The 27978-nt window shown below is 46.2% G+C and overlaps 1 protein-coding gene across 1 annotated transcript in view; it reads right to left on the reverse strand.

The window, feature by feature from the left end:
• Positions 1–24901, reverse strand: part of THEMIS (thymocyte selection associated) — a 122510-nt gene extending 97609 nt beyond the window's left edge. The window contains 2 exon segments of the mRNA XM_054393048.1: positions 5377–5535; positions 24811–24901. Coding sequence (XP_054249023.1) covers positions 5377–5535; positions 24811–24901 — 250 coding nt within the window.
• Positions 24902–27978: the final 3077 nt, after the last annotated feature.

A 27978-nucleotide genomic window follows, 5' to 3' on the forward strand; every position in this document is an offset into this window, starting at 1 on the left:
TAAATGCTCTCCTTGACTATGATATATGATCTTAGAGGCCTTTTCCAACTGAAACAGTTCTATGGTTCTCTAGATTTTAAATAAGACAAGCCCCACGTCATTATCTGGAACCATTTGGAACCTTACTAGAACCACTCTGAATCAAATTACAAAGCCAAATGTTTTTCAAACCTAAGATGGCCAGGAAATCTTTAGAGCAGGAGACATATGGGAAGTTTGAGATGCTAAAGTTTGGACATTTTGAGGTCAAACACAAATTTGTGTTGTGCTTTTTCATAAATCGTAACATCATCAAATCCAATTCACTTGGACTTTGCTGAGAGAGCTTGGTGGACTACTGAGGGGGGTGAACAACAGATGGAAATAGCAAAGCTGGAAAAAAAGTCCAGCTGGGTTATCAAGAGCTGGCTTTAGTGCTCCTGGAGACGGACTTTCTAAATGTAATCTGCTTTGCAAGCAAAGTGTACTGATGCCAAACAGTCTGGGGGGAAATTGCAGAGACAAGAGTGGCTCCACGTGCTGACTGACTGCAGAAATGCAGAACCACTGTCAGCCTCCATCAACCATCTGCACCTCATGGCATCTCACTAGGTGAAGTGCCTGCCTAGCCATAACACGATATCCTGGTGCTCAGCCATGAGCTGCTCAGGCCAGAAGGACAGAACCACAGAAGGTTAGGGGCTAGAAGGGACCTCAAAAGCTCAGCCAGTCCAACCCCCCTGCTAAGAGCTCCAGCCTTCTTGTCATCTTCATGGCCCTCCTCTGAACCCTCTCCATCAGGTCTGTATCCTTCACATGAGCAGCAGCAACTGCCAGGGACCTCCTGAGGATAGCCCAGCGATATGTTTGCAGAAGGTATACAACAGAACAAAATGAAATCATTTGTGCTGGCACACTGGGCAGGTATTGTGTAAATTACCTGCCTCTGTTAACTTGTCAGTGGTGAAAGCTGTGGTTTAAAATGCTGTTAGGTGTAGCCACTGAAGTGTCTGCAGTTACAGGAGAAATCTTTGTTTAGTCAGTGTAGGAGCACAGAAAGTACAGCTCTGCCCTCTGAGGCATGGAAAAGAACAAATTAGGATGAGGGTAAAATGAAATAGCACAGATAGTGGACTTGTGGTTGCAGCAGTTTCTTCAGGGCAAAGGGCTGATTAAGACTTTATCAAGGATCTGGTTTGTCAGAGCAGAAAAAAAGAATTCTGTAGACTGCAAATATGTTCAGAAAGACAGAGAGTAAGGCTCATTTGAAGCTAATGAACCCAGTTCTCCAGTCACAGAGATGCTAGCCCTGGAGTAACCTAAATGGAAGTGTTTCTGCCAGCATGCACAGGGTGAAAGGATGCATGAGCCCATCACAGGCTAATGGTAACTCACAAGGGAGGAAGTAGAAAATAACAACACAGAATCACAGAATGCTAGGGACCTCTAGAAATGCCCCTGCCAAAGCTGGACCACTTAGAGCAGGTCACACAGGAACACATCCAGATAGATCTTGAAAGTCTCCAGAGAAGGAGACTCTACCACCTCTCTGGGCAGCCTGCTCCAGGGCTCCAGCACCCTCAGGGTTAAAGTTTTTCCTCATATTGAGGTGGAACTTCCTGAGTTCCAGTTTGTATCAGTTGTCCTTTGTCCTATCACAGGACACCACTGAAAGGCCCTTCTTCTTGACACCCTCCCTTCAGAGATTTATAAACATCAGTAAGATCTCCTCTCAGGCTGCTCTTCTCCAGGCTAAACAGCCCCAGGGCTCTCAGCCTTTCCTCATAAGAGAGATCACCAAAAGCAAAAGATTTCTTTGCACCAACACTAGCAAGAGATTCACTCTAGACCACCCTCCTTTGGCAGGGAGGGTTGGACTAGATGATCTTCATAGGTCTGTTCCAAACCCTCCCCATTCTGTGAAGAGAGCACTCTGTGTGTGAGCACTCCTGGAGACCTGCAGGTATTTCCACTGAAGTCAAAGGCAGCGTGGCAAAGGTCATCTGCAATCTGGTCCTGTGCTTTGCTCTGGAGACAGGGGCAAGCCAGCTCTAACACAATGTTTCAACCAGAATGTTATAAGCCCTTGTGAGGGGTCCCTTCCTGGCTCTCCTGTGTTCTTCAGGTGCTGGAAGGCTGCTTTGGGGTCTCCCTGTAGCCCTCTCTTCTCCAGGCTGAACTCCCAACTCCCCTAGCCCGTTCCCATGGGTGGGGTTCTCCATCCCTCTGATCATCTTGATCATTTCTACACCAGTTCTAGAGCTCCCAGCATAACAACCCAGCACCAGGTGCCTGTGTACTCCCCCATCCCTACACTAATATGAGTCTATACAACTTTTCCATTAAAACCTAAGAGCAGGCTGGATGGAGCCCGAGCAGCCTGGGCTAGTGGGAGGTGTCCCTGCCCAGGGCAGGGGGGTTGGAACTGGATGATCTTGAAGGTCCCTTCCAACTCAAGGAATTCTATGAATGATTCTATGATTCTAGGAATGATTCTATGAATCACAGAATTGGTTCAGTTGGAAAAGACCTCTATGATCTTAGGTCAATGAGTCCAACTGCTGACCTACCACCACCATGGCCATTAAACTACTGCCCAAAATGCCATGGCCACAGGTTTCTTGAACATCTCCAGGGATGGGGACTCCACCACCTCCCCAGGCAGCCTGTTCCAATGCCTGACCACCCTTTCAGTACAGGTATTTTAACCTTTATCCAGCCTAAAGCTCACCTGGCACAATTTCAGGCCATTTCCACTTGTTCTCCTACCTGATACTAGGGAGAAGAGATTTAATAAAACAAAAAGGTCAAGAAAGAGCAGAGAGTGGGATGTCTTCTATTTGTAAAGAAGAATCATTCTGCAGCTAAGAACTAAATTTGAGAAATGACAAATTTCCATCTTGCCAACAAGCTCTTGAACACATAGGAGTACAAATGCAGAGAGAAACGAGAGTGGTGCTCCCTGGTAGGCTAATAAGAAGTGTCCTTATGCTCCTCTTCAGGACTGCTGCTCAGTAATACCCATCATGTGGAGGACGATAATGATAAATTGCAGCAAAATGAACCCTGCATTTATTTGATTTTATTTCATTTCATTTTATATTTTATTATTATTATCTTATTATTATTATCTTATTATCTTACCTTATTATATTATTATTGTCTTATTTTATATTGTCTTTTATATTGTCTTATTTTATATTTTATTTTATTTTGTTTTATTTTACTTTATATTTAGTTTTATTTTATTTTATATTTTATTTTATATTTCATTTTACTTTCTATTTTATTTTGTATTTTATTTTATTTTGTATTTTATTTTCATGGAATAGAATCATAGAATCAACCAGGTTGGAAGACACGTCCGAGATCATCCAGTCCAACCTATCTCCCAGCCATAAACCATCAACTAGACCATGGCACCAAGTGCCTCGTGCAGGCTTCTCTTGAACATCTCCAGTGATGGCGACTCCACCACCACCCTGGGCATTTTATTTTATTTTATTTTATTTTATATTTTATTTTATTTTGTTTCATTTTATTTTATATTGCACAGGCATGCATTCAGGTGGCTTTGGAAAGTCTCCAGAGAAGGAGACTCCACAACCCCCCTGGGCAGCCTGCTCCAGGGCTCTGTCACCCTCACACCAAAGAAGTTTCTCCTCATGTTGAGGTGAAATCTTCTCTGTTCAAGTTTGTATCCATTGTTCCTTGTCTTATTAGTGCACACCACCCAAAAGAGCCTGGCCCCCTCTACTTGATACCCACCCCTCAGCTATTGATAGACATTGATCAGATCCCCTCTCAGTCTTCTCTTCACCACACTAAACAGCCCCAGGGCTCTTAGTCTCTCTTCACAGGGGAGATGCTCAAGTCCCCTAAGCATCCTCATGACTCTCTGTTGGATTCTCTCCAGCAGATCTCTGTCTCTCTTGAACTGGGGAGCCCAAAACTGGACACAGGACTGCAGGTGTGGTCTCAGCAGGGCACAGTAGAGGGGGAGAAGAACCTCCCTAGCCCTGCTGGCCACACTTCAAACCCACCTGGCCAGTCAAGGTTTCAAATATGATTTCCTCCATGTTTATATATTTTTAGGGACAGAGGAAATTTTAATAACAGCAAAGAAGTTTGGATTTTGTGAAAAATCCCAAATATTTCAAGAGTTCACTGTAAAGCAATAGTACTTCAATATCTCTAGATAGGCACAGATAATTAAGTTATCTTGGATCACCACTTTTGGGCCCTACTAGTACTTGAAAATGGCAATCCAACACAAAAGGCTTTTAAGAAATGGTCACACAAATGGTTCTGATTAGGTGGGGAAGAAAAACATGAAAGGAAATTGAGGATCTACCGGGGAAAAAGGAGTGATATATAAGGAATGTACGAGAGAGAAATGTGTATTTTGGGGATAGAAAATGAATCACAGAATCACAGAATGGTTTGAGTTGGAAGGGACCTTAAAGATCATCCAGCTCCAACCCCTCTGCCATGGGCATGGACACCTCCCACTAGCCCAGGTTGCTCAAGGCCTCATCCAACCTGGCCTTGAACACCTCCAGAGAGGAGACATCCACAGCCTCCCTGGGCAACCTGTTCCAGTGTCTCACCACCTTCACTGTGTGATGGTTTACAAGTGTCTTTTTAATTTTTCTTCACAAAGTTCAAGCAGAGAAAGCTAAAGAATGTAAATAAGAAAATATTGGGTGTAAGAAAGCAAAATAACGATTGTTCTAAACACTTCCATTGGAGAGAGAGAAATATTTAAGAACCACTACTCAAAACAAAGTTGGGGCAGTCTATAATTATATATAATAAGTATATGTATGTAAAAATATAAAATATATAATAAGTATATGTATATAAAATATATATAAAGAATATATAAATTATATATATAAAAATATATTAACATTACATTCTATATTTATATATAATATGTGTTATATTAAAAGGATATAAAGATATAAACATTCTATATATAAATTAATATTAAAATTACATTTCTATATTTATATATAACATAAAACATAGTCAATAAATGATAAGTCTGATCACACTGCAAGGAAAATTCAGCTAAGACAAAGTCTGGCTAAGTCCTAAGTAATTGAAGAGAAGATTTTTGTAGTAGTTTTTACACTTGAGTAACCTCAAGAACAGAAAGCACTACTACCAAACATTACAGCATTAATAATTTCTATGCAGGCTCGAAATAAAGCACTGCAAGAGCTGGAACTTCAAAATGAGTTGGTTATGTCTGGTGCCAGCTGATGAAATTGTACCCTGAAGTTGTAACATCAAAGACACACCAATCGGGACAGCAAATCAATGACAATGACCAGAAGTGATTACTTGGGTTATAATTCCTCAATAACATGTATCCACAAACCACCTTACCAGGAAAATGTAGTGGTAATTCCACTTTGGCTGAAATCTGGCTGACTTCATTATTCTCACAGATACTTGCTATGAGCTTATTAATTTTGAAGCCAATAACTTTAATGACTTCTCCCGTCGACAGGCAGCATTCATTGCCAAACATTTCGTAGATGGAGCCTGAAAAGAATCACAAAAGGAGAGGAAAGATGTTGTTCAGCTTTTTCTCTCTTTGTCAAGTGCCTTTACTTCTTTGAGTGAAAGCAAAAATACTTAAACCAAGACCCATGAGGTAATACTTGTCCTGTGATTAACTAACCTACTCTGATTTTCTTCCTTGCTGTCATGAGAAAATCCATTTTGTGACTTCAGTCATCTCTAGATCAGCTCTGTGTGTACACTGCTCTCAAGTAAGAAGAATCACAGAAACATTCAGGTTGGAAAAGCCCCTCAGGATCACCAAGTCCAACCCACAACCCTACTCTACAAGGGTCACACCTAAACCAAGCACCACATCCAAACCACCTTTAAACACATCCGGGCTTGGGGACTAAACCACATCCCTGGGCAGATCATTCCAATCCCTGACCACTCTTGCTGGGAAAAAAATTTTCCTCATGTCCACTCTAAACCTACCCAGCTTGAGGCCATTCCCTCTTGTTCTGTCACTAATGACCTGTGAGAAGAGACCAGCACCAACCTCTCCACAACCTCCTTTCAGGGAGTTGTAGACAGCAATGAGGTCTCCCTTCAGCCTCCTCTGTTTCAAACTAACCATCCCCAGCTCCTTTAGTTGCTCTTCATAAGATTTATTCTCCAGCTCTTCCCCAGCTTCGTTGCCCTTCTCTGCACTGGCTCCAGCACCTCCACATCTCTCCTGTATTGAGGTGCCCAAAACTGGACACAATATTCAAGCTGTGGCCTCACCAGAGCTGAGTCTGGTTTGAAGAACCTACATTTGCAATAGATTAGGTCAAACCAGAATGAGATAGAGCATAGGATGTGGTGGGTCACCAGCAGCTGCCTCAGCAGGGAAAAGAGCTCAGGCAGGAAATGTGCTTCTGCAGGGCACAGGACACACCATAGCCCATAGGAAAGAACAGACTACAGCAGAAGACAAAACAATACACACCCTAGAAGGTGACTAGGGAGAGGCTTGGAGGCATCAAAGACTTGCAAATTACCAATGGTAACCCTCACCCCACGCTGGAACTGGTTCTGGCCTGGCAGCAAAAAAAAAAAAAAAAAAAAGTTCCCTTTTTTTGGCTATGATGTTCAGAAATTTGAAAGCAGGAACAAGGCAATCCACCCAAACATCTCAGAGCTTCCTCAGCAGAACCTGGGACTGCAGCCTGCCCTGTCAAACCCAGCTTTCCCTTCTCTATTCTAGCTGTGGTCAACCTCTCTTTTTCTTTTTTTCCTTTTCATTTCTTTTTTTTTTTTTCTTTTCAGTCAGGGTTGGAAGGGACCACAAGGATCATCTAGTTCCAACCCCCCTGCCATGGGCAGGGACACCACACACTAGATCAGGCTGGCCAGAGCCTCATCCAGCCTGGCCTTAAACACCTCCAGGAGCAGGGAGAGCAGAATAAAGCAAAATCAAAACTAACTTATGCAGAAGAGTGTTTTTCCTGGTCTCTGCAGGAGGTGAGCAGAAGCTCTGACGTGGGCCACCAGCAAAGCATCCACCCATCCAAGCCACAAGCAGTCAGTTTCTCCAGGAGGATGCTGTGGGACACAGTGTCAAATGCATTATTAAAGTCCAGGTTGTTCAGTCTGGAGAAGGCTCCAAGGAGACCTTCTTGTGGCCTTCCAGTATCTGAAAGGGGCTACAAGAAAGCTGGGGAGAGATTTTTTAGGGTGTCGGGGTGTGATAGGACTGGGGGGGATGGAAAAAAACTAGAATGGGTAGATTCAGATTGGATGTTAGGAAGAAATTCTTCCCCATGAGGGTGGTGAGAGACTGGCACAGGTTGCCCAGGGAGGTGGTGGAAGCCTCATCCCTGGAGGTTTTTGCAGCCAGGCTGGATGTGGCTATGAGCAACCTGATGCAGTTTGAGGTGTCCCTGGCCATGGCAGGGGGGTTGGAACTGAATGATCCTTGAGGTCCCTTCCAACCCTGACAATTCTATGATTCTATGATCTCAACCAATCTTGTACCAGGCACAAGACCAGGAGAGCTGCTGTCTTTTAACTAAATAGGAACAATTTGGCTTTGTTGCAAATATTTGCTCTCCCTTACTGAATGTTGAGTTGCTCAGAGGCTAAACTCTGATATCTCTACCAGATATTGCTGGAGATCCCATCAGCAGGCTCACTGCTGCTCTAATAAACACATGAGGGATCATCCTAGCACTCTTTGCTTCAGCTGGGCTCCATAGGATGTTTTGTGACAGTCAGCAAAGTCTATGTGCAACACTTCTTTCATATTAGAGTGAGGGGGAGAGAAAGATTGAGAAGCTGTGGTGAGGGTAATATTGTTTTTGTGCTGAACCACCTCATCCTCACGTCAGACAGCAGAGATCACAACCAACCATGGTATGATTAGATGTAGGGGACCCCAGCAGACCCAGCATGATGAGCTCTGCATGATAGAAACACAGAAAGAGGAGCAAAGGATTCCAATACTCTCACCTCTGAACAAATATTTGAGAAGACCCATTCAGAATGTTCATGACTTCTAGAGGCTTTTTTTTTTTTTCCCTTCAGTGCATATTTAGACCTGGCTTCTCCAGATCTATGAAAACAGACTCCTAGAAACCATTTAACTTATGAAAGCAGCTACAGTGATTATGGGCTTTGAGCACATTTACTTTCATCTCTGCTGGACAGTCTTTGCAAGCACCTTCCTTAGTGCAGCCAGACCCTGCTCCATACCAGCACAGACACCATGGCATACAGTTAGAATCACAGAACCCATCAGGTTGGAAGGGAACCTTAAAGGTCATCTCCTCCAACTCCCCCTGTAGTAAGCATGGCTATCTCCAACTAGATCAGGTTGCTTAGGGCCCCATCAAATTTAACCTTGAATGTCTCCATGAATGGGACCTCCACCACCTCTCTGGGCAACCTGTTCCAGTATTTCACCACTTTCATTGTGAGGAACTTCCTCCTAAGTCTCCCCTGCTCCAGTTTCAAACCATTGTCCCTTGTCCTATCATATATGCCTTTGCAACCAGTCCCTCCCCAGCTTTGCTGGCTGGGGCTGACTTGCAAAACAGAGGGTAGCTGGAGTAGAGCAAACCAAGCCAGAGCCCTAAGGGAGAGAACAGAGCAGTTAAGAGGCTGCCCCTCATGAAAGCCATGCAAGTGAAGCAGGACTAACTACTGCTTCAGTCTCTATCCTCAGCAGAGTGCTGCCACCAGGAAAAAGTCAAGCAAAAGGAGGGTCCTGTTTCTGATCATGGGTGGTTATGAAGCACTCAGCATATTTATTAGGTTTGCTTTTCCTCAGACACAATGACTGAACTGCACATTACCCTACAGAGAGCTGGAGAAGTTTGGATCTGGAACAGTGTGACAAGCAGGACCAGGGAAGTGACTGTCCTCCTGTACTCAGCACTGGTGATGCTTGCACCTCCAATCCTGGGTTCAGTTTTAGGGCCCTCACTCCAAGAAGGACTTTGAAGTGCTGGAGCAGGTCCAGAGAAGGGCAACAAACCTGGCGAAGGGTCTGGAGAAGAGGTCTGGTGAGGAGCAGCTGAGGGAACTGGCATTGGTTAGTCTGGAGACAAGGAGGCTAAGGGGAGACCTCATTGCTCTCTACAGCTACCTGAAAGGAAACTGCAGTGAGGTGGGGGTTGGTCTCTTCTCCCTAGTGTCCGGTGATAGAATGAGAGGAAGGAGCCTGAAATTGTGCCAGGGGAGGTTTAGGTTGGAGATTAGGAAAAACTTCATCTCTGCAAAAGTGGTCTGGGATTGGAACAGGAAACCCAGGGAGGTGGTGGAGTCATGGTTCAATAGCAGTGGTGTTGTTGGGTTTATGATTGGACTCGACGTCACTTCCAACTGAAACAGTTCTGTGATTCTCTAAATCCATCACAAAATGGGAAGCTTCAACAGCACTTGCAAAAAGGTGAAAGCACTGATCAGTTAGTGACAGGTCCAAGATTCAACCTGGCAATCTCCATGAGAAGAGACTGGCTTTGTCAAACACTCCAAAACACAGGACTGGATGGAAACAAAGCAAACAAGACTGGCAAAACAGCAGGAATGCAGATGACAACCTACACAGCATAAGCAGTGGGCTGGAGCTGTGGGGATGGCAGATGACTCTTGAAAGTGTCCAGAGAAGGGCAACGAGGCTAGGGAGGGGTCTGGAGCACAGCCCTGCGAGGAGAATCTGAGGGAGCTGGGGGTGTTTAGCCTGGAGAAGAGGAGGCTCAGGGGAGACCTCATTGCTGTCTACAGCTACCTGAAAGGAGGTTGTAGCCAGGTGGGGTTTGGTCTCTTCTCCCAGGCAACCAGTGCCAGAACAAGAGGACACGGTCTCAAGCTGCGCCAGGGGAAGTTTAGGCTTGAGGTGAGGAGAAAGTTCTTCCCAGAAAGAGTAATTGGCCATGGGATGTGCTGCCCAGGGAGGTGGTGGAGTCACTCCCTGGAGGTGTTCAAAGAAGGGTTGGATGTGGCACTTGGAGCCATGGTTTAGTTAGTCATGAGGTGCTGGGTGATAGGTTGGACTTGATGATCTCTCAGGTCTTTTCCAACCTGGTTGATTCTATGACTCTATGATTTTATGATTCTATGAAAAGGGTGAAACACACAAGGAAAAAGAAACAGCACACATAAAAGAAAGTACCTGAGGCAGAGAATCCTATGGAGTTCAAGCTGGAACCTACAAAAAGCATTTCATGAAACTGCAGGCTCTGTTTGAAACATCAAGGGCCAAGGTAATGCAGTTTGGGGGGAAAAAATATTATTAAAAAAAATTTAAAATTGGATTATAAATGCCAGACTGCAAACCACAGAGGATTGTGCTCAGAATAGACACACAAGGCTGTCACAGTGCCTGAACTCTCAGGGTCTTTCATAAGGATCAAACAGAACACCTACACCTGGTTTGGGGCAATCCTTGATACCAATCCAGGCTGGGGGATGATGAGACTGAGAGCAGCCCTGCAGAGAAGGACTTGGGGTGCTGGTGGGTGAGAAGCTGGACAGGAGCCAGCAATGGGCACTGGCAGCACAGAAGGCCAAGGGCAGCCTGGGCTGCATCCAAAGCAGTGTGATCAGAGATGGAGAGAGGAGATCCTGCCCCTCTGCTCTGCTCTGGGGAGACCTCACCTGCAGGGCTGTGTCCAGCTCTGGAGTCCCCAACACAAGAACATGGATGTGGTGGAGTGGATCCAGAGGAGGGCCATGATGATGAGCAGAGGGCTGGAGCACCTCTCCTACGAAGACAGACTGGGAAATTTGGGGCTGTTCAGCGTGAAGAAGGCTCCACAGAGACCTTAGAGCTGCATTTCAATATCTGAGGGAGATCTATAGGAAGGCTGAGGAGGGACTGTTCAGAAGGGTCTGTGGTGACAGAACAAGGGGCAATGGTTTGAAACTAGAGCAGGGCAGATTTAGGTTGGACATTAGGAAGAAGTTCTTTACAATGAGAGTGGTGAAATACTGGAACAGGTTGCCAGAGATGTGGTGGAGGCTCCGTTCCTGGAGACATTCAAGGTCAAACTTGATGTGGTCCTGAGCCACCTGATATGGTTGGAGATGTCCCTGCTCACTACAGGGTTGTGGAACAAGATGAACTTCCAGGGTCCCTTCCAACCTGACACATTTTGTAATTCTGTTGTGGAGATCATTCATCTAAAAACATCAGTTTTAGGAAAAAGTGAGATGAAATTTAAAACTTAAAAAAAAAACAAAAAAAAACCAAAACCAACAAGTCCTATCTTTAATTTTAAAAGTTTCTTAAAAAAAAAAAAAAGAAAGAAATAGAATCAAGGGAGCTGATTGTCTCAGCATCAAAGAAATGGCATGGGTACATAATCCTCTGGCAAAGATAAAAGCTTTGCAATAACACCAAGTGAAGCATTTTTGAATTTAAAGAAAGGGGAATGAAGAAAAGATGCAAATTTTGGCGTCCTCAAGAATGGGAAAGCAGCTAGGAAGACTCTTTTAAGCCTTCTAGAAGAAAGGAAAGCTTTTAGCAGATTATAAACAGAGAAAGCTCAAGATTTCCAGGACTGATGGCCATAGGAGACAGAACAGCAACTGAACAAATTTCCTGTGTAACCACTGTGCAACCACTGTGCAACCACTGTGCAAGTGAACAAATTCTCTGTGTAACCACTGAGGAACAAAGTCATCACACCACATTTTCCATCTGATTAAACAAAGTCAGACACCAGCAAACAGCTTATCAGTAGCAAAACACAGAGATGAGTGGACAGACAGATAGATGTGTGTACAGAGAATCACAGAATTGTTTTGGTTGGAGGAGACCTCCAAGATCATCAAGTCCAGTCATCCAAAGTGCCATGGCCACATGTTTTTTGAGCACCTCCAGGGAGGTGCCTGAGGTAGATAGATGACTGCCTAGATGACCATTTTCATGGACACTTTGTAGGACTTCATAGAATGGCTTGGAAAGGACCCTGGATGTCATCTACTCCGACCTCCCCACCACGGGCAGGGATGCCTCTCAACTAGACTTAGATGCCCAGGGCCTCATTCAGACTGGCCTTGAACACCAGGCATCCAAAATCTCCCTGGACTTTAACCACCTCCTCCTCCTTTATCAGCTTCATTTGTAACAGCAGCAAGAGGCTGGAAGACGATGAGGGTGAGAGGCTGGGAGGAGGGTGGCTAACAGCCAAGGCTGTGATTGCAGAAGGCTCGTTTGTAACGATACCATAATAACAATAATTAAAGGGGGGGGGGGGGGGGGGGAATCATTACAAAAATGAAACTCTGCCAGCCATACAAGAAGAGATTCCTTTTGGGGGGCTGCAGTTGCACACACAGTATTGATTGTAATTACAGATTTGTCTGCAGCTGGATTGCCTCAGCCCTGATTTTAGCCCTTGCTTGGCGATTTGCCTGGAACAGCGCAATGAAGATTACATCCAGACAAGAAAAATGTTACCTGTGTGATTTGTCATCTAGGCACTTGCAGCAAATATTTGTGCTGCTAAAAGGGAGGGGGAAAAATAAAGAAAAAAAGAAGAAAAAAGGACAATAAAAATCTTGGGTTTCTCTTAAAAGCCATGGCAATTAAAATTTTGGGAGCATACTTTCTGTGTGACAACATGACCCTGAAAGATTTTAGGTCAGCTCCGTGGTGTGGACCCACATCCACAATAGAGTGATAAATAAATTTGAAATTAAAATGGATTTTTTTCACAGAGTCACAGAATGTTAGGGGCTGGGAGGGACCTTGAAAGCTCATCCAGTCCAACCCCCCTGCCAGAGCAGGAGCACCTAGAGCAGGTCACACAGGAATACTTCCAGGTGAGTTTTGAATATCTCCAGAGAGGAAGACTCCACACCCACCCTGAGCAGCCTATTCCAGTCTTCTGTCACCCTCACAGGGAAAAAAATTTCCTCCTGTTTCCATGAAACTTCCTATGCCTCAGCTTTTCCACCACTGTCCCTTGTGCTGGCATTGGGCATCACCCAGCAGAGCCTGGCTCCAGCCTCTGGGCACTCACCCTGCACATCTTTATCACCAGCAATGAGGTCACTCCTTAGTGGTAGCAGAAGATGGGTTTTAGGTGGTTTTTAATACATGTAGTTGTTGTTGCCCATCAGAAACTGTGGAGTTTTTTTTCCCCACTCAAGCCACAAAGTGTAAGACATTGACAATGCAAATCAAGTAACCTTTGGGCCTGGATCTTTTTGTTTTCAGAAAGATATATGCAATATAATGCCAAAAAAAAAAAAGCTTTTATTCTGGGTTTTAGCAGAACTCAGAATAAAAGCAGCTTATTTACAGTGATCAAACAACACCCTGTTCAACACCCTGATCAAACAACTGTGCAATTAAAGAGCTGGTTGCCTTTGAAGCCACCTATTCAGGGTGCTTTGTTGAATAAAAACCACACATTTATATCTTCGCACAAGCTCATCTCTAGTTTGACAATCCATATTAGCAACTGCTCTGATCACATCAAAGCAACCAGCACAACTGGTTTCAGTATCTTTTGCCTCCATCTTTCCTACTGTGAGCCCCTTTTAGAATCATAGAATTGTCAGGGCTGGAAGGGACCTCAAAGATCATCCAGTTCCAACCCCCTGCCATGGCCAGGGACACCTCACACTACAGCAGGTTGCTCACAGCTACATCCACCCTCGTCTTAAAAACCTCCAGGGATGAGGCTTCCACCACCTCCCTGGGCAACCTGTGCCAGTGTCTCACCACCCTCATGTGGAAGAACTTCTTCCTAACATCTAATCTGAATCATTTATTTGATTTATTTCTCATTCTAGGTAAAAGAAGAGTCTTTTTTTTTTCTTTTATTAAAATCAGCTATATAAAATATAAATACAGTGAATGGATGAGGTGGAGAATGTCATTCTTCACAGCAGGGCATGTGACAGTACCACTGAGGGAAATATTTTGCAGCAGAAGAGCAAACAGCTTGTGGTAATTTTAGGCTGTACAAATAGTCACTGTGCTATTACCATGACAGGGACTGGATGAACTCTGCCTTTCCAAAGTAGTTTCAGCAAGTGTGGTAGTTTTAGGCTGTCCCTTGAGAATTTTCCACAGATCTTGAACAGAAAGTGGTAAAACGTCAATAAATCACTGCTGGGTGTGAAAAGGAAAATAATGATAGCTCTAAACAATCCATTGGATGGAGATCTACCATAAGAATTAGTTTGGTAAACAATCTTTCTCTCTTTTGGTTTCCTCACTCTGGGAGATACTAACTTTGTGCTGTGCTGGCTTCTGCTGACCTTGGCTGCATTGTTTTGGCTAAGTTCTAACAACTCTTTGTACCTTTCTCTTGTCCCTTTGTGTCCAAGGGGGTAAGGAGGGAAGCAGGGAGTGGGAAACTTTTAGCAGCTCCCCTGGTCTTTGGCCAGGGGGTTCTTGTGCTGTTTATCAATTGTAAATCCCTGTAAATACTGTAAATATTGTGTATTTTGTACCTATTCATTGCATTCCATTGTAGATTGGATTTTTGCTTGTAAATACAGCTTTCATTTGCTTCCAACTGGGCTGGTCTGGCAAAATTAATGTTGGGGGGGATTTTTCAACCCACCCCACAGCTCAGTTATATTTCCCCTCTTCCTTCCCAGCAGCTCAGAGGCCTGAGCCCCATTCACTCAGTGACTGCTCTCGAAGGTGATGCTTGGCTGCTGCTGATGATGATGAGAACTGTGACTCAAAATCGAGTCCAGGACTAAACAGCAGCAGCACATCACCTCCACTGTGACTCCCTCTTGCCACACACCCTTGCAGTTTAGCTTAGGGAGAGAATGCAAACAGGAGAAAGGCCTTCCCTAGGGTGGGTGGCACAGAGGAGCATTCAGCAGGGCTGGAGCTCAAGCCCAGGCTAGCTGTCTGTCTGCTACAGGGTTGCTGCTAAGCAATTCCAAATATCAGACCCTTTTTTCATTTTTTTCTTTTTTTTTTTTTAAACAAAGACCAAGCTTTTCCCTGAACAAAATCAAATTACTTTGCAGAGCAAGCACCAGGCATGAACTCCCTAGCCCCATGAGCTTGAATCCTCAAAGGGAAAAAAATCCTCCCTTTCATCTCTCTCTAGCACCCACTGAATTCACTGAGCTGGCAGCCTGAGCAGTCTTTGAAAGAAGATCCAAAGAACCAAGAACCTGGCTGCTTTGCAAGGAGATGAAAGATCTCCTGACGTCCTGAAAGAAGAGAACTTTGTCCTGGTGTCCTTTTCCCAGTGCTCCTTTCTTCACTATTATGTTGTCATCAGTTGCCCATATGGGTGCTGCCTTCCTGAATCAGAGGTGACTCTGTTCTGCTGTCACACAAAGGGACAATCCCCTGGTGCAGCCATTCAGCCAGACTTCCAATAGCCTGCATTCCCCTACCACACAGCTCAGCTGAAATCACACTTTTAATAAGGCTGCTGCAGACTCTTAAAGTGCTATGAAGGGCACAATGTATCTGTAATTAGTGTCAATAAAAAAAGAGATCATTCTTTATGGGCATTATTTGGGGGATAGCCAGCTGCTCAGAGTTTATGCTCTTTGGTGTTAAGAGAGATTTACTTTAAAGTTGTGGGGAGGAGAGTTTTGCTTTAATGATACTCTGATAATCATACTCTCATTAAGCAGTCGGGGAAAGCAGCTGATTTCTGAGGGTGAGAAACTGGAGCACCTCTCTTATGGAGACAGACTGAGAGAGTTGGGGTTGTGCAGTCTGGAGGAGAGAAGGCTCTGAGGAGACCTTCTTGTGGCCTTGCAGCATCTGAAGGGGGCTCCAAGAAAGCTGGGGGGGGGATTTTTTAGGGTGTCAGGGAGTGATAGGACTGGGGGGAATGGAACAAAACTAGAAATGGGTAGATTCAGATTGGATGTTAGGAAGAAATTCTTCCTCATGAGGGTGGTGAGAAACTGGCAGAGGTTGCCCAGGGAGGTGGTGGAAGCCAGCAGCCAGGGTGGATGTGGCTGTGAGCAACCTGCTGTAGTGTGAGGTGTCCCTGCCCATGGCAGGGGGGTTGGAACTGGCTGAGCTTTGATGTCCCTTCCAAGCCTGACAATTCTGTGATTCTATGCTTAGGTGTTTCCAGCCTGATACCTCCTGAGCACAGATGCTAATCAGCATGCTGGACTCTTCACACACCACTCAAATGAACTAAATTCTTGTGGAGAAGACATAGAGAGGACCAAAATCATATGCACAATGGCAGGCAAAGAAGGAAGCATGGTCCAGCTTCTCTGTCCAACCCTAGACTGTGACAGTAGGTGCAAATAGGCTAAAGCACCTGTGTGGCTTCTATCATAGAATGGTTTATATGGAAAAGACCTCCAAGATCATTAGGTCCAACCATTATCTAACTCTGCCAAGTCTGGGTCCCCTCAGCACCACATCTCTGTGTCTCTGATACACCTCCAGGGGTAGGAATTCAACCATTCCCTTGGGGAGTCTGTTCCAGTCTTTGAGAACTCCTTCCATTCCTTCCATCCTAGTCCCAGTAGGTGCACGCAATGAGAGTGGTTAAGCTCAGCTCCCCCCTTTCCATCTGATGCTCCAGAGGCCCAGGGGTAGCAATGATCATGAAGGCAGCACAAACTTGGGTAGAAGATCCTCTAGTGAGAGTCAGGGCAGCTCACTGGGCTTTGTAACATCTCTTCTCCTTTTAACCTGTCCTAAGCAACAAAAATATACAGGTTTGGCCAGTCTGGGATTCAAAGCCTCCAAGCAGTTCACTGCTGAATTGCTGCTGGGGGAAACTCCCTTCCAAATGCTCTCTGCTGGGAAGGCTTATCTTGATCACACCTAATTAGGCTGCAGAGGGTCTGATTTTTCTCCAGCACAAAACCATCACAAAAACAAAAGCTGTTAGGTTTCTTTTTTGCCATAGAAAGTCAAACTTTAAATGTCAAGCTTTAAGCCATTTCAATCATAATGCAATTTTTTAAATAACTACTTCTGCAGTTTCTGATTTTTTCCTTCCCTGATAGGTTTATGGCTTTTTTTCCTTCTTCTTCTTCTTTTGTGCTTTTTAAAAATACTTTCTCCTGATTCTTATCTCTCCAAAGTGCTTGCACTCTGCATGTGCAAGCAGGGCTTTGAGTGTGCTCTAATGGCAAGAGCAAGTGAAACCACAAAGAGCAGGTTTGGTGAGGAGCAGCTACAGGGGATTGGGGTTGTTCAGTCTGGAGAAGAGGAGGCTGAGAGGAGACCTCACTGCTCTCTACAACTCCCTAAAAAGAGGTTGGAGTGAGCTGGGGGTTGATCTCTTTTCCCTAGTATCAAGTGATAGAAGAGGAAATGGCCTGAAATTGTGCCAGGGGAGGGTTAGATTGGAGATTAGGAAAAAAAAAATCTTTGCTGCAAGAGTGGTCAGGGGTGAACCCAACCCAAAAGTCAGAGATTACAGAATCACAGAACTGTTTCAGTTGGACAAGACCTCTAAGCTCATCAAGTTTGACCAGGAAGGTTTCAGTGGTGCATATTAACAAAGGAAAAATTACCAACATGCCCCAACTACTGACCACAAAAGAGAATCCCAAATCCTACTTCTGCTCTGCCTGGGGGTTTTGCTCCTAACTGCTCAATCAAGAGTGTGGGAAACAACTATCATAGAATCAGAGAGGTTGGGAAAGCCTTCTAAGACCATCAAGTCCAATCATCAACCCAACATCACCATGACCACTAAACCATGTCCCAAAGTGCCATGGCCACATGTTTCTTGAACACCACCACCACCTCCCTGGGCAGCCTGTTCCAATGCCTGAGCACTTCCCCTGGTACAGCCTGAGGTCTTTTCTTCTCATCCTGGCACAGGTTACTTGAGAGAAGAGACCAGCACCCACCTCACTACAAGCTCCTTTCAAGTAGTTGCAGGCAGCAATGAGGTCTCCCCTCACCTTCTAGAACCACTCCTTCCATCCAGGGGGCCAGGCTCTTTTGGGTGGTGCACAGTGATAGGACAAGGAACAATGGGCTTGAACATAGACGATTTCACCTCAACATGAGGAGAAACTTCTTCACAGTGAGGGTCACAGAGCCCTGGAGCAGGCTTCCCAGGGTGGGTTGTGGAGTCTCCTTCTCTGGAGACTTTCAAACCCCACCTGGATGCATTCCTGTGCAGACTACCCTAAGTGATGCTGCTCTGGCAGGGGGGTTGGACCTGATGATCTCTGGAGGTCCCTTCCAACCTCTGATATACTGTGAGACTGTGAGACTGTGAATTCCTCATCTGAACTAGGACTTGGGGAGCTGAGCCTCACTACAGAAGGATTGCTCTTCTGTGCAGTTTGCCTAGGTGCAGTGATGGGGTTAACAGGACTCTTTGTAAGAGGTTCCAGTGCCTTGCTGCTGGCAGCTGACTCCTTCATCACTCCTCTGAAAGGCTCACAGAAGCACACTGGAAGGATGCAGTTTCCCAGTAAGTGGAGCAGAAAGGGTGAAATTGAATCTACAGAGAGGGTGAGCAGGCATGGATACCCAGCCAGAAAAACAGAGCCGGGAGGAACAGTGAGCCTAAGCATGGCCATGTTCTTCATGGTCCAGCAAAGAGAGCTTTGGAATGGAGCTGTTCCCAGGCTCACAGGATGTTAGGAGTTGGAAGGGACCTCTGGAGATCATCAAGTCCAACCTCCCTGCCAGAGCAGGACCAGAGAATCTAGCAGAGGTCACACAGGAATGCATCCAGATGTGTCTTGAAAGTCTCCAGAGAAGGAGATTCCACAACCTCTCTGGGCAGCCTGTTCCAGTGCTCTGGGACCCTCCCAGTGAAGAAGTTCCTCCTCATGCTGAGGTGGAACCTCCTGTGCTGTAATTTCCATTCATTGACCCTTGTCCTATCCCAGCGTGCAAGTGAGCAGAGCCTGTCCCCTCCCTCTTGACCCCCAGCCCTCAGATCTTTATAAACATTAATTAAATCCCCTCTTAGTCTTCTCTTCCCCAAACTAAACTGCTCACATTTTCCAAAGAAGCAGCCAATCCCAAAAGTTGAATTTTTTCACCATACCCCTCATGAAGTGATCAGAGCTGCCCAGAATGGGGATCCCCAGCAAGCAATCCTAAGCATCTTCAACTCCATTAGGTCTGGAAGGGCATTAAGCAGGGATGTATCTGTGACTCCACTCTTGCCTCTTCCCACCCTGTGCATAGAGGCCAGGCACTTTCCAAAGCCCCAGGAGAGGACAGAGAGAAGAGCACCACACTTGCAGCTCTGCAAAACACCTGGGAGTGCTGGTGGACATAAAGTTCCTTTTGAGCCAGCTATATGCCCTTGTGGCCAAGAAGACCAATGATCTCCTGGGGTGCATCAAGAAGAGTGTGGCCAGCAGGTGGAGGGAGGTTCTCCTCCCTCTCTACTCTGCCTTGGTGAGACCTCATCTGGAATATTTTATCCAGTTCTGGGCTACCCAGCTCAAGAGGGACAGGGAGCTATAGGAGAGAGTTCAGTGGAGGGCCAGGAGGATGATTAGGGGACTGGAACATCCCTCTTACAAAGAGAGGCCAAGAGACCTGGGACTGGTTAGCCTAGAGAAGAGCAAACTGAGAGGGGATCTTGTCAAAACTGAGCAAGAGCTAGAGGGTGGAGGTCAAGAGGATGGGGCCAGGCTCTTTACAGTGGTGTCCAGTGACAGGACAAGGGGCAACAGGCACAAACTGGAACCCAAGAGGTTTCACTTGAACTTCCGGAAAAACTTGATTATTTTGAGGGTGCTGGACCAGGCTGCTCTGAGAGGTTGTGGAGTCTCCTTCTCTGGTGTCTTTTCAAACTTGCAGTCCCATGCAGCCTGCTCTAGGCAAAGCTGCTCTAGCAGGGGGGTTGGTCCCTTCCAGCCCCCACCATGTTGGGATTCTGTGATTTCCATCATGCTGCTTCACTTCACTGCCAACCTGCAGGAGTGGAGGCTGCTGGCTTTGAGTTCCTTTCTCTGAGAAAGAGCACAAAGCATCAGTTTTCCTGATGAGTTTCACAGGTCCATCACAAAAAGGAGATGGTCTTGGCAGTGCCATTTACACAGCTCAAGTACTGCTTTTGAACAGTGGATCTGCAGAGAGCAGCTACCAATTCCTCCTGTACTGTGGCAAGCCCAAGGTCTTGGGGCCCTCATTCCATTACTGATGTGTGCAGTTAGCTTTAGGGAAATTAGAAACCAGAAAGGGTTTTTTGTTTAGGTGGAGCAAAAATTGGGCAGCCTGTGGGTAGGGAGTATGGCCAGGGGCAAGAAACACCAACAGAATAGGAGCCTTGAGCACTTCTGCATTTTTCACAATCGAAGTTTGACACTTTTTGCTGCTCTGCCACTGGTGAAATTAAGCCTGCAGAATATGAAAGTCAATTACCCATAAGGTAATTATGTCACTATTAAAACTGACAGAATTTTTGCAACATCAAGAGGAAAGCCCCTCCTTGCTGTATGCTCCCTGTACGACAAAATCAGTGGTCAGACAGGACTTAGCTCACTCTAAGCATCAATATTTACTCAAATGTTCAAGGGAAGAATATTCAATCAAATCAGCTTCCAGTGGAGTTGCTGTAGGTTTACTATTTTTAATAAAAAATTTTAATGAGCTACTGAGTTACGTACTTCAGACTGCAGTGTAGATCCTTTCTAATCAGGGACCCCACCTGGAGTACTGCATCCAGTTCTGGAGCCCCTATTACAAGGAGGATCTGGAGGTGCTGGAAGGTGTCCAGAGGAGGGGCACAGGAATGAGAAGAGGGCTGGAGCTGCTCTGCTATGGAGACAGACTGAGAGAGTTGGGGCTGTTCAATCTGGAGAAGAGAAGGCTCCCAGGAGACCTTCTTGTGGATTTCCAGGATCTGAAGGGTTCAAGAAAGGCTACAAGAAAGCTGGGGAGGGACTTTTGAGGGTGTCAGGGAGTGATAGGAATGGGGGGGATGGAAAAAAATAGAAATGGGCAGATTCAGATTGGATGTTAGGAAGAAGTTCTTCCTCATGAGGGTGGTGAGACACTGGAACAGGTTGCCCAGGGAGGTGGTGGAAGCCTCATCCCTGGAGGTTTTTAAGGCTGGATGTGGCTGTGAGCAACCTGCTGTAGTGTGAGGTGTCCCTGCCCATGGCAGGGGGGTTGGAACTGGATGATCCTTGAGATCCCTTCCAACCCTAACAATTCTATGATTACCCAGGCACTTGTGTTTGGCAGACTTGCTCTTATTTTGTTATCAGCCTTCCTATTCCCTTCAGAGATTCAACAGGACAGTTTCTGTAGCAGTGATACTATGGGGTCCCAGAACGGTAAGGGCTGGAAGGGACTTCCTGAGATCATCAAGTCCAACCACCCTGCCAAGGCATAGTCAACATAGAGAAGGTGACACAGCAACACATCCAGGTGGGGTTTGAGTGTTTTCAGAGATGGAGAGTCCACAACCTCTCTGAGCAGCCTGTTCCAGTGCTCTGCCACCTTTAAATTAAAGCAGTTCCTCCTCATGTTTAGATGGAGCTCTTGATGCTTCAGTTTGTGCCCATTACCCCTTGTCCTGTCACTGAGCACCACTGAGAAAAAAACCTGGTGCCATCCTCCTGACACCCACCCTTTAAGTACTGATCAGCATCGATGAGATCCCCCTCAGTCTGCTTTTTCCCTGACTATGAAGCCCCAATTCTCTCAGCCTTTCCTCATAAGAGATGTTCCAGTCCCCTCAGCATCTTTGTACCCTTTCCAGCAAGCCCCTGTCCTTCTTGAACCAGACACAATACTCCAGATGTGGCCTCACCAGTGCAGAGCAGAGGGAGAGGAAAATCTCCTTCAACACCCTTCTTAATACACCCCAGGAGACCATTTGCCACCTCAGCCACAAAGGCACCTTGCTGGTCGTGGGACCTTGCTGTACACAACAAGTCACATATTTATTGGTACAGTCATCTGCATTGCCCATCACTGTGTGCAAATTGTGGCTTCCAGCCAGAGAAAATGAAGAATTTCATCCCCACAGCACACAGTGGACCACAGAAGCTCAGGGAATGAATTCTCCTTACCACCTAGATACCTCTAGCCTCCCTTGGTTGGCTGCTGCAGCTTTGATGTGGCAGCTCTAATAGATGTAGCAGAGGATGGTTTGCTCCAGTTCTGTGTATCCGGTTTAAGTGACTTTAAGAAACCTTGCTTTTTTTTTTTCTCCTTCTGGAGTTGTGGAGAGAGGAATGTACACAGAACTTACAAAAGGGCCTTTTACAAACAGGATGCCCAGGGTGGGGAGTCACCATCCCTGAGGGTGTTCAAGAACTACATGAACATTGCACTCTGGGACATGGGTTAATGGCCACAGTGGTGTTGGGTGGATGGCTGGACTTCTTAGAGGTCTTTTCCAACTGAAACTGACTCTGTGATTGTATGAAACCAATCATCCCTCATGACTGACCAATTTCAAACACTCCCAGGTGAAGCTTTCACAATAGGAAGCTCTCCCTTCTTATCTGCATGTTGTGTGAGAATGGTTAAAGATTCCTATGAAACCCAGCTCCATAAAGCTGCTAATCCAGGTAGGACTCAGCTGACCAGGCTGACTGTGGAGGCAGCTGGGAGCTTCTACAATCAGAGCATGAATGGTCTGATTTGGTGCCTGCAAGCACAGCAATAAAGCCATGCTCCTTCTCAGCAGAGCTGCCATTACCCAGCAAGGGACTGCTGGTGTGCTGCATGTGGTGAAGCTGAAATCAAAAGGGTTGGTGGGGGGGAACCTGCCTGAGGAAGGATGGTTGCCCTAATGGAATCTCAAAGTGGTCAAAGTGGTCTACTCTCCAGTTCAGCAAGGTACCAGGGGTTACCTCAGGCTCCTTGAAGCACTATTTTTGCTTCACTAAATGCACATAAATGGTAATGCAATCACAGAGCAGTGTGCTCTCTGCTGTCGGGTGTGGAGGGGAGCAAAAATGCTCAGGACAGATCCAGCAACACAGAGAGCTCAGAGAGGGAGGGAGAGGAAGGGAGACTCTAGCCCATGAAGATCTTTTGTAGCCCTAGATCCTACAGACCTCTCAGGCACAGAGCATCTCAAGCACTTCACAGGAAGAATCACAGAATGGTGGGGCACAGGAATGTGTCCAAATGGGCTTTGAAGGACTCCAGAGAGGGACGCTCCACCACCTCTCTGTCCAGCCTGGGCCAGTGCTCCAGCACTCTCAACACCCTGCTCATGTTTAGATGGAACTTCTGATGGTCAAGTTTGTGTCCATTACCCCACTGGGTACCAAAGCCTGGTGCTATCCTCCAGGCACCTATCCTTTAAGCATTGATCAGCATTGATGAGATCCCCCTCAGCCTTCTGGGAAAGGAAGGGGAGGGAGAAGGGGAAGGGGAAAGGGAAGGGAAAAGGAAAGGGGAAAGGAAAGGGAAGGGGAAACGGAAGGGAAGGGGAAAGGGAGGGGAAGGGGAAAGGAAAGGGAAGGGGAAAGGAAAGGGAAGGGGAAAGGAAGGGGAAGGGGGAAGGGAAGGGAAGGGGGAAGGAAAGGGGAAAGGAAGGGGGAAGGGAAAGGAAGGGGAAGGGGGAAGGGAAGGGAAGGGGGAAGGAAAGGGGAAAGGAAGGGGGAAGGGAAAGGAAGGGAAGGGAAGGGAAGGGAAGGGAAGGGAAGGGAAGGGAAGGGAAGGGAAGGGAAGGGAAGGGAAGGGAAGGGAAGGGAAGGGAAGGGAAGGGAAGGGAAGGGAAGGGAAGGGAAGGGAAGGGAAGGGAAGGAGAAAGGAAGGGGGAAGGGAAGGGAAGGGAAGGGAAGGGAAGGGAAGGGAAGGGAAGGGAAGGGAAGGGAAGGGAAGGGAAGGGAAGGGAAAGGGAAGGGAAGGGAAGGGAAGGGAAGGGAAGGGAAGGGAAGGGAAGGGAAGGGAAGGGAAGGGAAGGGAAGGGAAGGGAAGGGAAGGGAAGGGAAGGGAAGGGAAGGGAAGGGAATCCAACACAATCCTGATAGTGGACATGGGTGTTAGTAACTAACTGCAGATATGCTGTGAGGGGCAGGAGCCAAGTAGCTCATCTGTGTCAGTCTGTGTTTGTGTGCTGGTGCTGTGTCTGGCCTGTGAGGAAGCCACCAGGAGCAGAGGACAGGAGGAGCTGCTGAAGACTGAAGCCTGAAGCCTGGCTTGCTTTCAGTGCAAAAATTTACTTCTAAGGCAGACAGCACCTCTCCATGCCAACCCCAGAAAAGCAGAGCTAGGTTTGATAATTAACCTCTGGGAGGTGATTTGTGTTTGCTGGACTGATGGCTCTGTGTGAGTGGAAAGGAATTCCATGACTCATTCCAGTTCTCTTCCCAGGATACAATGAGGACAGCTCCTTCCTCACCACCTGTGAGAAGCATAGCATGATAGACTGACTTTAGCTGGAAACAATCTTAAAGACTTCCAACCCCCCTGCCGTGGGCAGGGACACCTCCCACTAGCCCAGGTTGCTCAAAGACTCATCCAGCCTGGTCTTAAACATTTCCAGGGATGAGGCATCCATAACTTCTCTGGGCAACCTGTTCCAGTGTCTCAACACTCTGGTAGTAAAGAACACCTTTTCTAACATCCAATCTAAATCTACCCTGCTCTAGTTTCAAACCATTGCTCCTTGTCCTATCACCACATGTCCTTAGAAAAAAGTCCTTTTCCAGCTATTCTGTAGCCCCCTTCAGCTACTGCAGAAGACCAGAGGCACACCATACCAAAGACATTTGGAAGGCTTTGATCATGAGTCTGGTTCTTCAAAGGGAAAAATTGCAGCTGATGAGAAACTGCTGGGAGCCAACTCTGTCAGCATCCTCCCTCTGCCCCCTGCACATCCTGGTCCCAAAGAGGGACCTGATGCCAAAGACAGGTTTGCAAAGCCCTGCCAGAAAGCACACAATGCTCACCTTGGAAATAGATGCCTGACTGGATTTGGAGGACTCTGGGAAGGGCTCTGGGATCCAAAGAATGAATGAACTTCTCCAGAGTAGATGCCATGGTTTGCAGCAAGGCAGCATGTGGGTTTGACATGGAAGGACCACTGAGAAGCTCTCAAGGCAGCAGCACTTGCAGCCTGCTGCATGCTATACCCAGGAGAGCTGTGAGGGTGAGGGGAGGAGCAGCACAGAGAGGTCCTTCTGCTTCCTCCCCTCTGTAGCTGCTTCCTCCCACAGCTGCAGCTGGAGTGGGGTGAGTCAGGGGCGTGCTGATTTGGTGGCCATGCCACCAGGTTGGGCACCTGTAGCCATCAAGAGTCTGCAGCAGGCTAGGAGAGGTGCCAGGGGTGCTGTGGGTCATGAGTGTCGGAGGGGATCTGCCACAAACTCCACCTGTCTGCTGGTGGTTATTGACCCTGTGAAGAGAAAATGTTGAATATCAGCCCTGCCTAAAATGGGAAAAAACTGTCATGTCTGGGTGGGGTTGGTTTTTTTGCTTGGACCTCATCAAAACAGTTTGGTATTTGTCCTCTTCAAACCCACAAACAGCCTTTGAAGAACAGAAATGAAACCTACCTTTCTTCCTCTTTTCCTTTCTTTCTTTCTTTCTTTTTCTCTTTCTTTCTTTCTTTCTTTCTTTCTTTCTTTCTTTCTTTCTTTCTTTCTTTCTTTCTTTCTTTCTTTCTTTCTTTCTTTCTTTCTTTCTTTCTTTCTTTCTTTCTTTCTTTCTTTCTTTCTTTCTTTCTTTCTTTCTTTCTCTTTCTTTCTTTCTTTTTCTTTCTTTCTTTCTTTTTCTTTCTTTTTCTTTCTTTCTTTTTCTTTCTTTCTTTTTTGTTTGTTTGTTTTTCTTTCTTTCTTTCTTTCTTTCTTTCTTTCTTTCTTTCTTTCTTTCTTTCTTTCTTTCTTTCTTTTCTTTCTTTCTCTCTCTCTTCCTTTCTCTCTTTCTTTCTCTCTCTCTTCCTTTCTCTCTTTCTTTCTCTCTCTCTTTCTTTCTCTCTTTCTTTCGACCTTTATTTCTTTTTTCGTCTTTTTTTTTTTTTTTTGCTGCCTTAAATATTGTATCTGCACTTAAAGCCTACAAATAGAACACAAATGGCTTTGTGATGGAAATGGACATTAAGCCACAAAGTTGTCATGCACAGTGGCCATGACTTGTGGGGCTCCAAGTCATAGAATCACCTGGATTGGAAGGGACCTCCAAAGGTCATCCAGTCCAACCCCCCTGCAGTGAGCACAGACATCCTCAACCAGATCAGGTTGCCCAGAGCCCTGTTGAGCCTCACCTTGAATATTTCCTCAACCACCTCCCTGCTCTGGGGTCTCCCTGGAGCCTTCTTTTCTCCAGGCTGAACAGCCCCAACTCCCTCAGGCTGTCTCTATAAAGGGAGGTGCTCCAGCCCTTTGATCATCTTCATGACCTCCTCTAGACCTGCTCCTGCAGTTCCATGTCCTCCTTATGCTGGGGGCACCAGAGCTGGGTGCAGCACTGTGTGTGGGGTCTCATGAGAGCAGAGGGGGAGAATCACTTTGCCCTTCTACAGATACCATCTTGCTCTCCTCCAAGTTTTTTGACTTGGTTCAAAAATGACTGTGTTGAAAACTCCTAACACCTTCACAAAGCATGTGGGCACCCTAGTGAATTGTGGCGGCTCCTGGCTTTGGAATCCTGGAACATTTTAATGCTCTCTGGTTGCACTGTAAACTTCCCTTTCTGTTTTCAGTAATGATGTTTTTGAGTTCCTTGACATTTCCTTATGGGGGGGAAGGCAGAGAGATCTCTTAGATGTGCTCTTCATATTGAATCATGGAATCGTAGAATTGCTAGGGTTGGAAGGGACCTCAAAGATCATCCAGTTCCAACCCCCCTGCCATGGGCAGAGACACCTCACACTACAGCAGGTAGCTCATAGCCACATCCAGCCTGGCTGCAAAAACCTCCAGGGATGAGGCTTCCACCACCTCCCTGGGCAACCTGTGCCAGTGTCTCACCACCCTCATGGTGCAAAACTTCTTCCTAACATCCATTCCTACCCATTTCTAGTTTTGCTCCATTCCCCCCATTCCTATCACTCCCTGACACCCTAAAAAGTCCCTTCCCAGCTTTCTTGTAGCCCTCTTCAGATACTGGAAGGCCACAAGAAGGTCTCCTCAGAGCCTTCTCTTCTCCAGACTGAACAACCCCAACTCTCTCCTCATAGCAGAGCAACTCCAGCCCTCTGCTCATCCTCATGGCCCTTCTCTGGACACCTTCCACTACCTCCTTATGGCATTTAAATGGCTTAGCAGGTGTGAACAAAAGGCTGTTAGTGAAACCTGCTGAGAGGGTGGTTTGCCAGTGTCTGCCTCCAGTGAACAAGCTACTGAAGAACCAGGATCCCCTGGTGCTTTGGAAAGATCTGAAGCCCAGCTACACACAACCTGAAGGACAGGGAAGGCTTTGGCTGACTGTTTTTATGGGCTGAACAATAACACCCTGTGGGTATTTTCTACATTTTATTGAGTAATTTGGTGCCTTCTAGAGTCATAAAGGTCATTCCATTGTTTTCAACAGGACTTGGAGGAGATGTTTAATAAGGAGGAGGCTCCAGGTGGTTGTGGCCTCTCAGAGAAACACCTCGCTGATAAATGGCATTTTGAGTTGCAGCCACACAAAGGATATTGACAGGCATTTAGCTAAAGTTTCTGCAGGAGTAATTGCTTTGCATACATCAGGAAACTACAGGAAATCAATCTCCAGAACTCCCTCTCCACCTGTTGGTATGTTTGAGCCACCTGATCTAGTTGGAGGTATCCCTGCTCACCACAGGACTCAGATGACCATCGAGGGTCCCTGGAGCATTCTGTGGTTAGCATCGTGGTCTTCAATGAAATATATTTAATTTTAGCACTGGGTATGGACTTAGTTGGACACTTAAACCTCTGAAAGGTCCAAGTGCTGCATAGGCAGGCAGCTCCAATAATGTTTGGGTTTTTTTTCCTTTCAACCACAGAAAGGACATGATCTGAGATTTCTAAGCTCTACACTAGGATGGACTCAAAATCTCAAGCGAAAAATTTCACCCATTGTCAGGGATTAATTAGCACTACCTCTCCTCATCTATTAAAATGATCGGCTCCTAAGTGTTCATAAAATATTTT

Source organism: Indicator indicator, chromosome 27 (genome assembly GCF_027791375.1).
Source record: "Indicator indicator isolate 239-I01 chromosome 27, UM_Iind_1.1, whole genome shotgun sequence".
Lineage (NCBI taxonomy): Eukaryota > Metazoa > Chordata > Aves > Piciformes > Indicatoridae > Indicator > Indicator indicator.